General features: G+C 36.3%; 3 protein-coding genes across 4 annotated transcripts; 1 reads left to right on the forward strand and 2 right to left on the reverse strand.

Annotated features, from left to right (window-relative positions):
• The first annotated feature begins 220 nt into the window (after positions 1-220).
• On the forward strand, positions 221-8,806 carry LOC145635380 (uncharacterized). Its single transcript, XM_081686660.1, has 19 exons — positions 221-1,245; positions 2,211-2,679; positions 2,770-2,855; positions 3,255-3,368; positions 3,465-3,653; positions 3,839-3,904; positions 3,991-4,047; positions 4,523-4,645; positions 4,737-4,850; positions 5,259-5,366; positions 5,441-5,555; positions 5,763-5,900; positions 6,128-6,504; positions 6,741-6,918; positions 7,038-7,276; positions 7,584-7,773; positions 7,872-8,097; positions 8,204-8,359; positions 8,472-8,806. The coding sequence occupies exons 1-19, from the start codon at positions 547-549 to the stop codon at positions 8,575-8,577; spliced, it is 3,750 nt and encodes a 1,249-aa protein (XP_081542786.1). The 5' UTR covers positions 221-546; the 3' UTR covers positions 8,578-8,806.
• An 836-nt stretch (positions 8,807-9,642) lies between these two features.
• On the reverse strand, positions 9,643-11,703 carry LOC145636418 (15.4 kDa class V heat shock protein-like). 2 transcript variants are annotated; one of them, XM_081687980.1, is made up of 4 exons: positions 11,457-11,703; positions 10,882-11,076; positions 10,154-10,202; positions 9,643-10,018 (listed from the first exon to the last, which is right to left on the reverse strand). In XM_081687980.1, the coding sequence occupies exons 1-3, from the start codon at positions 11,596-11,598 to the stop codon at positions 10,156-10,158; spliced, it is 384 nt and encodes a 127-aa protein (XP_081544106.1). In that variant the 5' UTR covers positions 11,599-11,703; the 3' UTR covers positions 9,643-10,018; positions 10,154-10,155. The 2 variants fall into 2 exon arrangements, with proteins under 2 accessions (XP_081544106.1, XP_081544105.1); XM_081687979.1 differs by lacking the exons at positions 9,643-10,018; positions 10,154-10,202 and having other exon boundaries at positions 10,571-11,076; positions 11,457-11,702.
• A 795-nt stretch (positions 11,704-12,498) lies between these two features.
• LOC145636417 (uncharacterized) lies at positions 12,499-15,167 on the reverse strand. The gene is made up of 2 exons (XM_081687978.1): positions 15,064-15,167; positions 12,499-14,640 (listed from the first exon to the last, which is right to left on the reverse strand). Exon 2 carries the CDS (start codon positions 14,601-14,603, stop codon positions 13,788-13,790), a length of 816 nt encoding a protein of 271 aa, XP_081544104.1. The 5' UTR covers positions 14,604-14,640; positions 15,064-15,167; the 3' UTR covers positions 12,499-13,787.
• Between the last annotated feature and the right edge of the window lie 215 nt (positions 15,168-15,382).

Genomic DNA, 15,382 nt, shown 5'->3' on the forward strand with positions numbered 1-15,382 from the left:
ATCAATCTATTTTATCGTTTAACACTTGTATTTATATATACATTAAGCTATTTTATTTATGTTGAGTATTATCAATATTTTTTTTATTTTACTAACTAGATACATTTAACATAATTATATTTTTAAAAACTTATTTGGTGTAACATATTTTGGGTAACCAGATATCCAACTTGTTCTGGGTCCAAACAAATCGAGAATTGAAATTGCAACTGAATATAACCGATTCCTTAATTTATAACCTGAAATAAGAACCACCGAGTCTAATTCCAATTTCGAACTCACCGATTCCGTTTCCAACTCTGGAATAACCTACCATAATAATTCTTCAAGACCTCAACCCATAATCCTCAACACTTGATTTTACCGCTTATTCTCTCTCTCCAAAATTCAAATTTGAAAAAAAAAACAACCCGTTACATTTCAAATCCAGACATTCATTCATTCAGACAAACTCCTCCCAAATCCGATAATCATCCATACAAAAGCGCCCAGAAAAAACTTCCGACGCCATTTTCTTCATCTTCTTCTTCTTCTTCATCTTCAACAATGGCGTCTGAAAATCGGCAACCGCCATCTCCATCTCCAAACATTCCTTCATTCCCTTCTTCTTCACTCTTCAAAGACATTTCCAATTTCAAAACCCCAAAACCCAAAACCTCTTCTTCTAGAATCTTCCAATCTTCCACTCCCAGATTCTTCACTGCTTCCAAACAAATGCAAACCCCTTCATCTTCTCTCTCCTCCTCCACCGCCCGCCGCCGTCGCCGGCCGTCTTCACCGGCGGTGAGTAAACTCCGTCAGTTCGAGCTTGAGGTGGCGCAGTCGTCCCGGAAGGAGGAAGTTAAGAAGGAGAGATCGATGAAGTCTTTAGCCAAGTCGCTCACTGCTTGGCTTAATTTTTTGTTTGAAAACCCTAGGTCTTGCGGTTGCGACGACGGCGGCGCCGGCGCCGGAGGAGGAGGCGACGCCGCCGGTGGTGGTGGACGTAGTGGAGGGAAGAGAGAGAATGTGTTTGGTGGTGGTGTTGGCGGTGGTTGGAGGTTGCCGAAGAGGCAGAGGGAGGAAGGGGGTGGTTTCATGGAGGAGGATCGCCGGGAGGTTTTGAGTTCGAAGAAGAGGTTCGGGTTTTTATGGAAGTCGTTACGAGAGGTTTGTAGTTTCGATGATTTGGAGGTGAGGATGAGGGAGTATTTGAGTTTGGAGGGGTGTATGGAGGTTTTCACTGCAATGTCTCAAGTTGCTAAGGTGTGCTTCTTATGTCTTAATGTCTTATTAATGTTTATGTGTCACATTTATTTTTAGTCTTATCGATATTTCTCGATTATTGTTCGATATTAACACAGTATGTTTTAGTGTATGACTGTTCTGTATGGATTGGGTTTAGGAATAAAACACGCGACTTAGTTTTGTTAGACTAGCCATGACTACTGTAACATGTATATTGGATCATTTTGCAAGTTCGGGATTGATTAGAGCACTTATGTGAGTATTTTTAGATATTAGGATTAGCATATGCTCCAAGTCTCCAACTTTTGATTGAAGGTTAATTGTCTAGCTTGCATTGTAAATTTGCAATTGCCTAGCATTAGCATATGCTCCAAGCCTCTAAGTCTCCAACTGGAAAGATGTAGCTTTGTATGACAACGTAGTTCTGTTAATGTAGAATTGAAATGTAAGAATACAAATGGAATTTTATATCAATAGTATTCCTAGAATGAATTAGACCCATTTATTTAAGTATGTGGACAATTTTATATTATGGATTGTAGTAATTAGTAAACATTAATCTACATGAATAATTCTTCCTAATGCAAGGAATATGGACTTAATGAAGCCTTTTGTCCAAGAAAAGTAGAAATACAGAAAGCCTGCAATCTTTATAAAATTTTGTCGAATTCATGCTCTTGAATGAAAATATATAGAACAAATGGAAATGTGAACAATAGCTCCTGCATTCTGATTTCTGAAACATGGGTGAGAAAATAATCGTCAATTTAGATGGATTGGTGTTGTATGCTATTTAGTGAATAGTTCTGAACTTCTGATTAGGTAAAAAAAATCATTGCAGTAATGATTACTGAGGATACTTCACAATTTTCAGTATGGGAGTGAAAATCGTTACTTTTTGTCTAGTCTAATATCCAATAAGGTCTTAACTTGTCCTTGTTTCAGAATTTTTTCTCACTTTCATATGCTGTCTTGTTTCTCAGAATATTGATGAAGGCAGGCTTAAAATGAAGGCACATTGTCCCTTAGTCACTGATGTTGGAATGAGAGAAAAGGCTATCAAAGTTCTTATGAGCTACAATCCAGTTTGGCTTCAGATTGGATTGTACATTATCTTTGGTGGTGACTCTTTGTTGCCTAAGGAAGATTCTAATAGGGAAGACGATATTGCATTTCTTAAGATGGTGATTGAAAAACAGTTGTTCTCACACGCGGGTCTGGCAAAAGCTTATGCGTATAATAAGTTGGTTGATGGCATGTACAGGCCGGGTTACTTTGAAACTTTAGGCAATGTCATACTAAAGAGATTTTTGATGCTTGTTCTTATACTTGATAGAGGTAAATGCCAGAGTAGCTTGCCTATCAAGTATGGTATTGATGGGCTAGATGGAGGTTCTCCCCTGTTGTTTAATGTGAAGTCTAACATCAAATCAAGTCGACAATTGATAAACGGTAAGAGTATTAGTTATGGCTGTTTTACCCGAGTTAGTGAGCCTGACATCATTCCTAAGTTGACTTTTCCTGTTTGATGGCAATAATCAGATTTCTTATCATCTGAAGTCATGCATGGAGAGGGTAATCTACTTGCACATCTAGTGATTGTGGGGTACAAAGTATCATACCAACAGGTAAGTACTAAGCAGCTTTTCCTACTGTTATGATTTCCCAGTATCCTAGTAGTAATTACTATCATTATGGCTGTAAAAGTACCTTGTATCAACCCTTAGAACTAAGTTAACACTGCTTAAAAGCATGGAGCCATGGAGATCACGGAAGAAGAAATAGTATAGAGAAAGAAGCATGTGGGTGTGAGTCCCAACTTGAGAGAAAAAGTGGTGAGATAAACTTAAAGCTGATATGTTAACTTAGGTCTCAGATGGAGGGAGTATAATTCTTAAGTTAGTGGTTTAGCATGCACTTAGGATTCTATAGTATCTATAAGCAGTGTGCTTTATTATCTTTTTAAACAACATCAATGCAGTATATCAAGTAAATGTTTAAGATGAAAGATAATTGTCTATGTGCAGAATCCTCTCATTGAGTATGACTTCAGAATCACAGATCTATTTCAAGATATTCAGGATGGTGTGAGGCTATGTCGAGCTATTCAGCTCTTACAACATGACTCCTCTATTCTACTGGTTAGACTTTCTTAAAACATAACAACCTACATTGTAGCCTTTCTGGGTATTATGTTAACTTTCTAATCTATTATTGACATGCTGTATATTGAGCAGAAAGTGGTGCTTCCATCAGATACTAATAAGAAGAAATTGGCAAATTGTCGCACTGCGCTTGAATATCTCAAGCAGGCAGGTGTTTCCCTGCTCGATGATGATGGTACAATGATAGTTGGAGAGGATGTTGCTAATGGAGACAAGGAACTTGTGCTTTCCTTGTTGTGGAATGTATTTGTTCATCTGCAGGTCTGTGTTATCTGTGGGTCACATGCCTTAAGGAGGAATGGTTTATAAGTTGACATGATGTTTTGCATGTTCAATTAAATAATTCTAAAAGTAAAATTATAAACTAAAACATGATAATATGTAGTCATTTGCTTTCTTGACAAGGTAGCATTCAGCATTTGCCCTGCCTTTTGTCTTCCTTGCAGCTACCTCGACTTGTAACTAAGAAGATTTTGTCAGAGGAAATTCCTAAAATCAGTAAAGCTCATACTGTATGTATCCTAATTTTATTACTTAATATTCAGTTTCCTGAACAATAGCCATGTTTGTGACTAGGATTTTGCCATCCATTTTACAGGAACTCATGGATGTAGATACAAGTAATCATTTAGATATGCTCCTACACTGGATGAAGGTAGGGCTACTTAACCTTTGTGCATCCAAAGGCATAGTTAGTTTCTAAATTGGAGATCAATTAGTGACTCGAGTCAATTCTATGTGATGTTTCCCTTTGTCATATTTGCTACAACATCTTTCATGTCAAAACAGATGGATTTTTTTAGTTAAGTTCTAAGTGAGTATTAGGAAATTAGGATGATATTTGTTTTGGAATTTATGCTCTGATGTCAAGTTAAAAATTGTAGAAGATGCTAAGAAGTATTGAATGTTGGCACAGAAGGTGGGTGATTTTGTCTCTATTGTTCTATGACTTTTATCACCATTACTTGCCCTCAAGTCATGGTTGTGTACTTTGTGTGTCATCTCTTCAGGAACTGATACCCTTATTCACGGTTTTTTTTTTTTTTTTTTTTTAAATATTTTTTTGAGAAGTTTGTTGTGATGTGTTTTTTTTGATAACCAAGCTGGAATATGTACTTATGTTGTCGCAGGCAATCTGTGGAAACTATGATGTCAAGATGGAAAATCTGTCTTCATTGGTTGATGGGAAAGCTATGTGGTGCCTGCTGGACTTCTATTTCCGGAAGGAACTTCATTGTTCTTGTTCAATTAAGGTATGCTTTTCTTTTTCTATGGTTGGTTATATGATATTTCACTTTTTCTGCTTTCTTTTGGTCATTAATCTCACACTATACTTTCTTACAGGACCTCAATGATACAAACGAAGGATCAATTGTGTCTATGCGGGATACTTCAGATGCAGTACACAACTTTGTCTTATCTCAGAAGTTGACAACATTGTTGGGAAATTTTCCTGAGGTGAATGCTTTACTTCAGCTAAAATGTGGCCATTTATGATTTGAAAGAAGACATTTCATTTTGTAAGAGTGGCTTGTAGCTATTTTTTTTATTACCTTCCACAAAGGTTTTAGTTATATTTATGAAGGCAGTGACTCAAGACCATGAAAGAAAAACAATTTTTAGAATTAGAAATTTAGAACATAACACAATTCCTGCAATCTACTCTAAAATTTAACACCTTACAGTTGCCTAATGCAACTAATCTTATTTCTTAAGTGAAACACAGTTAGGTGGTATCACACATTGCATAACATTTCTACCTGCATATACATTGCATTATTTCACTTAATTTTTGTTTATTCGATTATATTATTGACTGTTTTTATCACTTCAGCTTTGAATAGATTCTCCATATTCTCATTCCAGGTCTTGCAAATATGTGACATACTTGAGTACAATGGCGCCTGTAATGACAGGAGTGTGATCATATTATTGGTCTTCTTGTCCTCCCAATTGCTTGTCAAGAAAAGTAAGGTAATGTCAGTGCTTCAAAAATTCTGTCTTCTAAGTCATGATATGAGACTTATGTTGAAAACGACTCTCAACAGGATAAACTAAACTTCCACAAGCTCATGGGATGCCAATGCCAAAATCCAGAGAGGAAAAGGTGGTCCATGAGTTCCGAAACTACATGGCATAAGGAAAGGGAACGGTCTGCTGGAGGTTGTTTCATTTGATTAATGACTTTTTATGTAGTTTGTAAGCTGCTGTTAACACACTGTATACTATGCATGAAGTTGTTGATTTTGGAACCTTTGACAGTGTCACTTTTGCTTCTCTAAGATTCTGGGATTCTATGCAGCAATTGAAAAGATGATCAATCTTCTCTGATTTCATTCTCTTCACCTAACTGTTTGAATTAAAATTTAGATGGTGGAATGAAGTTTAAAGCAGTCCAGGCCTGGTGGCAAGAAATGGACAAAAGAAATAGTGATGGCGTTAATCAATCAGATGCTCTTGCTATGCTGCCCCCCTCTGCTGAAAATTGCAGCTTTGAAATTTGGAAAGGTGATAATTAACAATCATGTGCTTTCCATTTTCTAACTTGTTATCTTATCTTCTGCTAATACTTTTACTCTTTCAGCCAATGTATTAATGATTTCTTTTGAGTTTGCTTCTTTTGGGCTTTAAAGTATTGTGAACTCTACATGGAAAAACCTGGTTTAATTACTGAAGTTCTGCGATGTAAGCCTACTAGTCATGTCTTAAAGTTTGTTTCTGTTGACCTATTGCAGTGAATGCTGCTGAAATTATACAGAGCCATGTCAGGAGAGTGGTTGAACGCAAGAAATATTTGAAGATGAAGCAATCAGCACTGAACATTCAGCATGCTTGGAAGCAATTCCTTGCCAGTGAGTACTGGCAGACTCGGTTTTCAGCTGCTACTATGATTCAGAGGCATGTACGTGGCTGGATACTCAGAAGAAGATTTCTGAGGCAAAAGCAAGCAGCTCTTCAGATTCAAAGTGTTCTTCGCTCCATGAGATATTTGAAGGCTTTTCATGAATATAGTATAGCAACCAAATCCGCTATCATAGTTCAATCCCATGTTCGGGGGTTTATTGCTCGTAGAGACGCTTGTAGACATAGGAACTGCATTCTTCTGGTGCAAGTAAGTTTGAGTAGACAATTATTTAAAAGAAAATTTTGCAGGCCCTTCCTTCCATTGATAGTTCTCCATTTACTATTTTTCAATCAGATGTTGCTAACAATTGATGCAACCTTTTTCATGCTTGTGCTATCTGTTTGGTGTGATTATGAAGCTTCTTCTCATCACCTTGCCATGACTGTTGGGCAATGTTAATACCTGTTGTCAATAGTAACCATTTTTTGTATTTGTAATTGCAGAGTTATTGCCGTTGTTGGTTGGCTAGGACAAGCTTTCTTCGTAAAAAAGAAGCAGCATTAAGAATACAAAATGCCTTTAGGGTTAAGATGTGCCGGTATGCATTTCATCGCAATAGGAATGCTGCAACTGAAATCCAACGCCTTATCAGGGGAAAGATTTCACGAAATAGACTCCTAGGTTTCTGAAACATTCACTCTTTAATAAGCTTCGTGTCCTTTACTTAATCTTCACAATTTTCCTCTGACAATTGAGACAACTTTGATGTTGAACATTTGTATAAAAATTGGCTTATGCAGGTTCTTCCTCCCTTCGTGTAGCTGCTTCTGGTAACACTACTCTTACTTCAAGCTACAGGTCATACAGCACTGAGTTAAGTATAGTTTTAGATGCAATTGTGAAGCTGCAAAGGTGGTGGAAAAGCGTTTTAGAATACAAATTGAGAAAAGAAGCCGCAGTCATTATTCAGTATTATATTCGTGGATTTCTCTGTCGTCAAAAAGCAATTAAAGAGAGACATCATGCCATTACTATTCAAGTAAGATTGAATCCTTAACTAAAATGTTCACTAGAATTTTTTTCTCAATGAAATATTTTAATGTTTGGACTATTAACTTCCAATTTAGTTTCCTGTAACTCTCAGTTTGGAGTTTAAACGCTAGCTGGAATATGATCTTATGTTTTCCCATGTGTTGTTGTGTCGGTTGTGGCTAACTGAGGATGGTGTAATGTACTAATGTGTAACCAATGAATACAAAGAAGTATCTACTGCTAACAATATTTTTTTGGAATGAAAATTAGCTTTGCTGTACCAATTTTCTTGATGAGTAGTTTGTATTGTGTAGGCACATTGGAAGGGTTACCTTGCAAGGAAACATGCAAAAGAGCAACTTGTTGATCTGCGATTGAGAATACAGCAGTCTGCTGCCACTGTAGAAGATAGAATGCGTATTATGAATAGACTGATAGCAGCACTAAAGGAGCTAAAAAGCATGAAAAATGTTAGCGGCATTCTTCATAATTGTGCAACTCTGAGTGAGTTTCTTACACTCACCACCCCCTCCTCCTCAATTGAATTAGCTTTAGTTATGCTCGGTAACAAAATATAATGTGTTTCCTACATATGCTCACAGATATGGCAACTACACATTCTCAGAAATGTTGTGAGCGGCTTGTAGAAGAAGGGGCAATTGAAATCTTGCTGTATCAAATAACTGCAGTCACCCGAAGCATACCAGATCAGGAAGTTATGAAACACTGCTTATCTACTCTCCGAAACCTTTCAAAATATGCACATTTAGCTGATGTGCTTGTTTCCCATCAAGGATCCATTGAAACCATCCTTCGAGAGTTTCTAAGGTTGGTATATCATGTCATTTACAGCTTAGAATTCCTTTTCTTCCTGGTTTTTTTTGGGGGGTTTCTTAAGCTGTCTACTAAGTTGGCAAATCTGAATCTGGTTCAGGAACAAGGAAGAGGGCTATTTCATTGCTTGTGAGCTATTGAAGAACTTGTGTACACGCCCAACAAGTGTTGAAGCAACACGCGGTTTGTCTTCCATGTTGAAGCGACTCCAAGCCCTTGTGGATGATCTTACCAGAAAAGCGAACCATGAGAAGAGGTTGATTTTGTTTTCCTTATAATCAATTTTAAAGATAACAAGCCAACCAATTTCTAATCTGCCTTGGATCTGTTTTCGAGTTAATACTAAGAATATGGTATTGCATATGCAGGAAGCCTCGAGCTGCGGCTGCACGAGACACCACAGAGCGAAGATTGAGAGAGGCCACTGAACTGCTGAATTTGATTACATGTGGGCTGCACAGTTCATGGCCTTAAACTAGTAATCATAGAAATCAAGTGCAACTGTAGAATTTGTTGTAGGACAACTCTAATTTTTTTTTTTTTTTCTTAAATAGTTTTCTTGGAGGTTCTATTCCACTGCACTATTTGTGCATATATTAGAAATTTGTTGAATACAATTAACAAAAGTTGTAGTGTTCATATTTCAGGAAATCTGCATTCATATGCTGATATACTATGTATATATTTCAGTATTTACTTACCTTTGTTAATTGTATTCATAACTTGATCTATTATTGACTAGGGGTGAGCAAAAAATCAGGGTACCCTGAATCGAAACCGAAACCTGTTAGGAACCGCAGGTTCCGGAACCAGAACCTATACAAGAGGTTCCGGTTCCAGGTAGCAAACTGGAGAACCTGTTGTAATAGGTTCCGGTTCAGGTTCTCAATTTTTTGGAACCGGAACCTGTAGGGTACCCTGTACCTGATAAAAGTATCACTTAATTTCAAATTATACACTAATTCTTACTCAATTTTTAAATAATAAATATTAAAATTACAATTATAAAAATATATATATTAAATTTGTTAGACAACTACTATTAGTTTGTCTTATTTGCAAGATGCAAACATTATAAATTAGTGACCAACCAGTTTTTTTATTAAAAATTCCGCGAAAAAGTTAGTGAGTATATTATAATACAGGGTACCCTGAATCGGAACCGAAACCTACAGGTTCCGGTTCCAGTTCCCAATTTCCAGGAACCTGTTCAACAGGTTCCGGTTCTCATTTTGAGGAACCTGTTGCAACAGGTTCCGGTTCCGGTTCCTGAAATTTTTATAGGGTACCCTGTTATGCTCACCCCTATTATTGACACTCTTGTCAGCCATATTTCCTTGTCTTAGTATTCGGATTCAGTTGTATCATTAGTGTCAATAGCAATAATCTCTACCACTCTTTGATTTGATAAATGGTAGTTTCATAAGCCGATACTTTTATTTTTGTCAACGCGAAATTCATACACATTTAGCATAAGCAGCTACTTGTTGATATTACATGAGTTACCTCTTCCCTGTAATGCAGCAAGGAGAGGGAACAATACAGAGAAATAAACAATAATCAGCTTTAACTTAATTTATTCTTTTTCTTTTTGACAGCAAACTTAATTAATTCTTTGATTAGAACTAGTGGGAGTTTCTTAAGCTGCAACTTGATTGGCAATTTGGGTGATTAACAGTTGTTTAGCGTAGTTATTTAAAGCTCAACCGCGCAAGTGGAGCTTTTTTTGGATGATCGTGAATGATTAGTGGTGTACAAGTACAAGTTGATAGAGAGCCTGACCAAGTCATGTACTAGGCCATGGCGGCTCACGTTGGCCGCCTACAAGGAATCTGTTGAACAAGATTCTGCCCCCTATAATAATCAATAGCAAACCATTCCACAGTAAAATCACTCTCTTGCACGTCTTCACTATCTGTTTATAAGTAGCATGTTAGTTACATTATACTTGAGCATATGGATGCTAAACCGGTATATAACGCAGTAACATTTCTGTCTCGACGTCCTTTAGATACACAAGTGTATAATAGAGTTTATAAGCGAAATTTACCCTCAAGAGAAAAGTCTGATTCCAAAATGAGAGATCCGGTACATATTTGCTGTCAAAAACAAAACTTGGTGAAAATGATACTCTAGTTTGCATTTGGCAATAAAAAAAATTGTTCCACATTAAAAAAAAAAAAAAAAAAAAAAAAAAAAAAAAGTTCAAAATAAATAAGATTCCAAGTGGGAACTCTAATCAACTGAAGTATGGACCACTTGATCCAATAACAGATTCCCAATATCAGAAGTTGTTGAAAGTTGGATTAGATTTTGTCTTCCCCATTCATTTTCAGAGGGCCCAATTTAAATTAATACAGCTGAATTTCAGCCTTGTCTTAAGATAAATTTATCCAAAAAAAGAAAAAAAAGTTATGTAACACAGTATTATTACTTATTAGTATTATTGTTGTTGTGACTTGTGAGATCCAAGTAAATACTCGGGATTTTATTTTATTAAGAAATGACTTGTTATATTACGACTAAAGAACCCGGGGTAGTTTTTTAACATCCCCAAGAATAAAACGGTATTACAGTTCTCCCTACCTTTGTGATGGTTTTGACACATTCAAAAGTCATGAAATTTCGTAGAACAATTGCCTAAACTCAACATATCGAAACAATTACATATCAAATATCAAATGCGAAATGCGAAATGCTACATAAAAAAATAACTTTAGGCAGCCCTTGCAGTAATGTCTAGTCTATTAACTAAAACAGCAGGATCAATGAAAAAACCTCTTCTAGGCACAGTTACTGTAAGAACACCATCCTCATACCCAGCTGATATTCCATCAAGATCAATTCTTCCTGGAAGCCGGAACTTCTTCATGAATCTCCTCGGAGGATCGACGGTATTATCACCGGCCTCGGTTCGAATTATTAGGTACTTCAAGTCCTCTAGTTCCACCTTAATGTCTTCTTTCCTCACCCCTGTCATATCCAAATCACCAACAGAGAATTACGAAGTATATATAACATAATAACCAGAACTTAAAGGGTTCGTTAGGGATCACTGTTAGTTTTCAGTTTTTAGAAGTAAAACAAGTTGTATGTATGATTATATCATATATTGAATTTAAAAATAGCCATACTTATTTTAACTAACTAAAACTATTATTTCTTCTGATTTCACTTTAAGGTAGGTTAAGTGTATAAAGATAAACTTCACAAGCTATAAAAAGGGCTAGGGGATTGGTGACTGATGGACAAGTTTGGCGAGCTTCAGATGTACACAATCTTATGTAATACACAAAATATTTAGCTATATGATAAAGAGGGAGAAAGAATGTATAGTTAAGGACTTAAGGTACCTGGAAGATCAGCAGAGAAGACATGAGAATCAGGAGTTTCTCTCCAGTGTACATAGTTTTCAGGCTTATGGAAGTATGGTAAGAACATGTATGGATTGTATAGAATGTCCCAAGAATAAGGATGAAATGGGGAGATCTCCATTCTTTCTGATTTAATTTGTTTTGGTTTTTTTGAGGTTGAAGGTATGCAAATGCAGAGACTAACAGTAGGGTTCTGTTAAGGAAGGGAGGCACAAGGATTTGGGAGAGTGTCCTTTTTTATAGGCCAAATTGGGAGGTGGATGTGGTATCAACATCAAAGCTTACAAGTTGAAGATTTGGTAAATTTAGTTCTTTAATTTTTACTTTTTCTGTCCAAAATTAATTGTTTTTGTCATAATTTCACTAAAATCACTCTTTTATACAAGTTGTCTTCTTTTAGGATAACTATTTTAGATACATACTGTACATGACACAGAATATTTGAGTCCACAACCAGAAGTCTACAAGGAGTAATGTTTAATTACTATCTCCGTTAAATGTTATGTGCAATTTTGAGGTATTATTTATGAGATATAAAATATTCTAAAGTTGCGCACAACATTTAACGAAGGTAGTAAAAAAAATAATAAAATAAATTCAATGCCCCTATAAGGAAAGATATTTTTGGGAGGTGAGGATCAGAAAGATTGGTGGCTGATACAAAATGACAGTTTTGCCCCTAGATTTTTATCCCAAATATAATATCTACAGAATTAAAAAAAGAGGTACCATGTGCTAGCTATATTGGAAATACTGAAATAGTAAAGTTTAAGTAAAGTTCAGTATCCTGATACCTTGGTTTCATGTGTCCTGTGTCCATTTGCTTTTGGGTAAGGCCTGCTGCTGTCAATTATGCAGTACAAGTATTTTATGTGACATAAAGTATAAGGAAATTCAGGCAGAAAACTTCAGAAATTGAAACACTAAAACTCAAGCAGGAAGCTTCAGTAACATGTATTGCAGAGAAACACATATAGTTAAAGGCTTAAAGCAGTTTATATATAATGGATCATGGAAAGGGCCGATTACAATAGGTCATGTGTGATCGTTTTTGTGCGGTTAAGTTGGAAATGGATTAAGGAAAATATGTGACTATAATTTAGTGTCACGAGTCACGACTATGTTACTTTGACTCTTCTATTTATCTTAATTAAGTCTCTGACTTGACACTAATACTAACATGAGACATCGATCACCCTGAAAGTTCAATAAAGATCAACTTTTTTGTAGAAAAAAATCAAGATATAAGGAAAGCAAAGAGAGATCTCCAAACACTAATGTTCAGTATCAGCAGTTCCTTACTTCCTGACTTCAAAAAACTGGTCAATGGCACGCTTGGCATTTGATATGAATATATGAAACTATAAAAATGTATTCCAGAGACATTATTTCATAGCAATTCTTCAATAGGTTTGTATTATTGTCACAAGTTTGACAGCCAGAACTCAATCAACTAAAACTATCATCCATCAGATCACCACAATAGGAAATGCTAAGAATATAAGCAGCAAGTTAAATGACCAACTAAAACTTATCAGAAAAAGAAAATGGTCTCCATGAAGATTTATCAACTTGATGAAGCCCTATGATGAAATTTGGTTTTTCTACATGAAAATAACTAGAATATCTAATGTTTCATTCCACCAAATGGAGTAGTACAGTAGTCATGCATACGATACAATAGCAATGTATTCAAAATTCAAATTCAATCATGTTCCACTAATCATACAGTAGTTTATTGAGAGGTACCTTAAAGCTTATATCTTTATCATGGATTTTCCATCACATTAAAAATGACAATCCAATTACACACAATATTTAGTCATTGTAGTCAACCCAAGCAAACAAAGAAATTACTGTAAGATGGCACATTTGCTGAAGGTCTTCTGAAGAACGGAAAGGAAGAGGAAAGACAGGATGAGTGGTAAGCGGGGCAGCTGAACAAAGAACATGCTTAACATTTGTGCAGGAAAATTCAGACTGGTTGGTAAAAAAATGCAGTTATGCCCATGGATTTGAATCATTTGATCAACTCAAGAGCTCCACCCCACTTTTGCTCTCTAATTTACAGTTCAATGACATGAGGAAAAAGCAAGAAGGAAATAAAAGTATTCTCATTGGAAGCTCCTCTCCTCTTTATTTCATGGCTTTGTACAGGCCACACATGCCCTTATGAGACTCCTTCCAATGCTGCTTCTGGCAATCAGGGAAACAATAAACTATCGCACAAAGACCTACTGCAAGAAAAAGACTAATCAGCGCGAAATTCTCAGACATTGCACATCGCCAAAGTATCTTCTAGTATGCTTTTTATGTCAGAAAATGGTCTTCGCTGGTTGGTTCTGTATACTCGGTGGTGGTTGAGTTGGCTGATGAAAAGGATTTTTCCTCATAAGCCTGACCAGGTGGATGTGAAACTGTCACTGCTACAATATCGTTGCCCTTGGCCATCCCTGCAGGCCATTGAACATCCACTGTCTCAATAAATGGCTCAAAACGCATAAATTGAGACCATTTGGTTGTGGCTTGCACATCTTCTTGTAGCAAAGGGTGAACCAAAGTCATACCTCTCATAGAAGCATACACAAATCTAAGCTCCTCAAACATTGGATTCCTATATCTAAGCTCACCATCAGAATTGCAACACACAACATCAAAAACAGGAAAGTACTCGGTTCCTTCAAGAGCCAAAGACTTAATCATTTTCTTGTGACAAGGAAACATTAAGGACTCTTTCTCAAAGGTCACTCTCATAATCTCAGTATTCGGGGCAGGAACGGTTTCTCTTAGCTTTGTTGCCTCCTGAGCATCATTCTCAGATCGATATAAATAAAACGCTAGATCCCCACCATCCCCCCCAATGAATTGGACACAGGGAAATGGCTGCACTCTGCCAGGCCACTGAGAGTTTTTGCCAACCCTAACACCAAAGAAATGCCCGGGCCGTAATCGCCTCCATGGATCAGTCCTATATAGAGCTGCACCAGCTCTATAGAGTGACTTGATGAAAGAAGCAGTTACACCCTCCACTTTCATCAAGCAAGTACTAGATGCAGGACCAAGTCCTGGCCCAGATCCAAATTGCTCATGGAACCTACCAACCAAGTTCTTCAAATGCACATCCATATGAATTTCAAATCCTACTAACTTCCACCAAAAATCACTGAAAAATAATAAAAAAAAATCAACAAAACAATGACCTCAGAATAATGCAGCTTATCATCCAAATCAAATTCAACAATATCAATGCAAATTCCAAGAACAATGAAAAACCCAGAAATCTAATATCAGATTACACTTTCCAGGTCCCAAAATCAAAATCCCTTCTTTTTAATAACTAATCAAGTGAAATTCATTCTCAAAAGAATTACAAATTAACGAATACCCAAAAAACCAATTTCATAAATGTTGCAACCCAGATGCCAAAGTTTACTCCTTTTTTAGTAAAGCAGCAAGATTTTAGAGTGATGAATAATATACTTATAATAAACTAGTACTCAAACAAATTAAATAGAGCAACAATAATTGAAATGGCTATAAGATAGCAATTACATTGAATGGAAGAGTGTGAAGATTAGTACTGTACCAGATTTCAGTTAAAGAAGAACAAAGCCTTGCAATTTTGTTGATGAAAAATCCTATGAACTACAAAGATATGGTTGTTTTTTACCTCTCCGAATTGAGAAAAAGGAGGGGAAAAAAATCTACCACATTGACAGTGTCAAAATAGAGCTGTTAAATAGGTCAGCTGCTGTAATATTGACCAAATTAAGTTGTAGTCAATAAGATATTCATAGGTCAATAAGATATCCATAGGTCAATTATCTTCAGGTAGTCTTAAACCTTGGTTCTATAAGTATTTTCTAATGATGGTATATTGGTATGAAAGATTACGGGAGTGTTAG

This window comes from Chenopodium album, chromosome 6 (assembly GCF_948465745.1).
Source record: "Chenopodium album chromosome 6, dcCheAlbu1.1, whole genome shotgun sequence".
Classification (NCBI taxonomy): Eukaryota; Viridiplantae; Streptophyta; class Magnoliopsida; order Caryophyllales; family Amaranthaceae; genus Chenopodium; species Chenopodium album.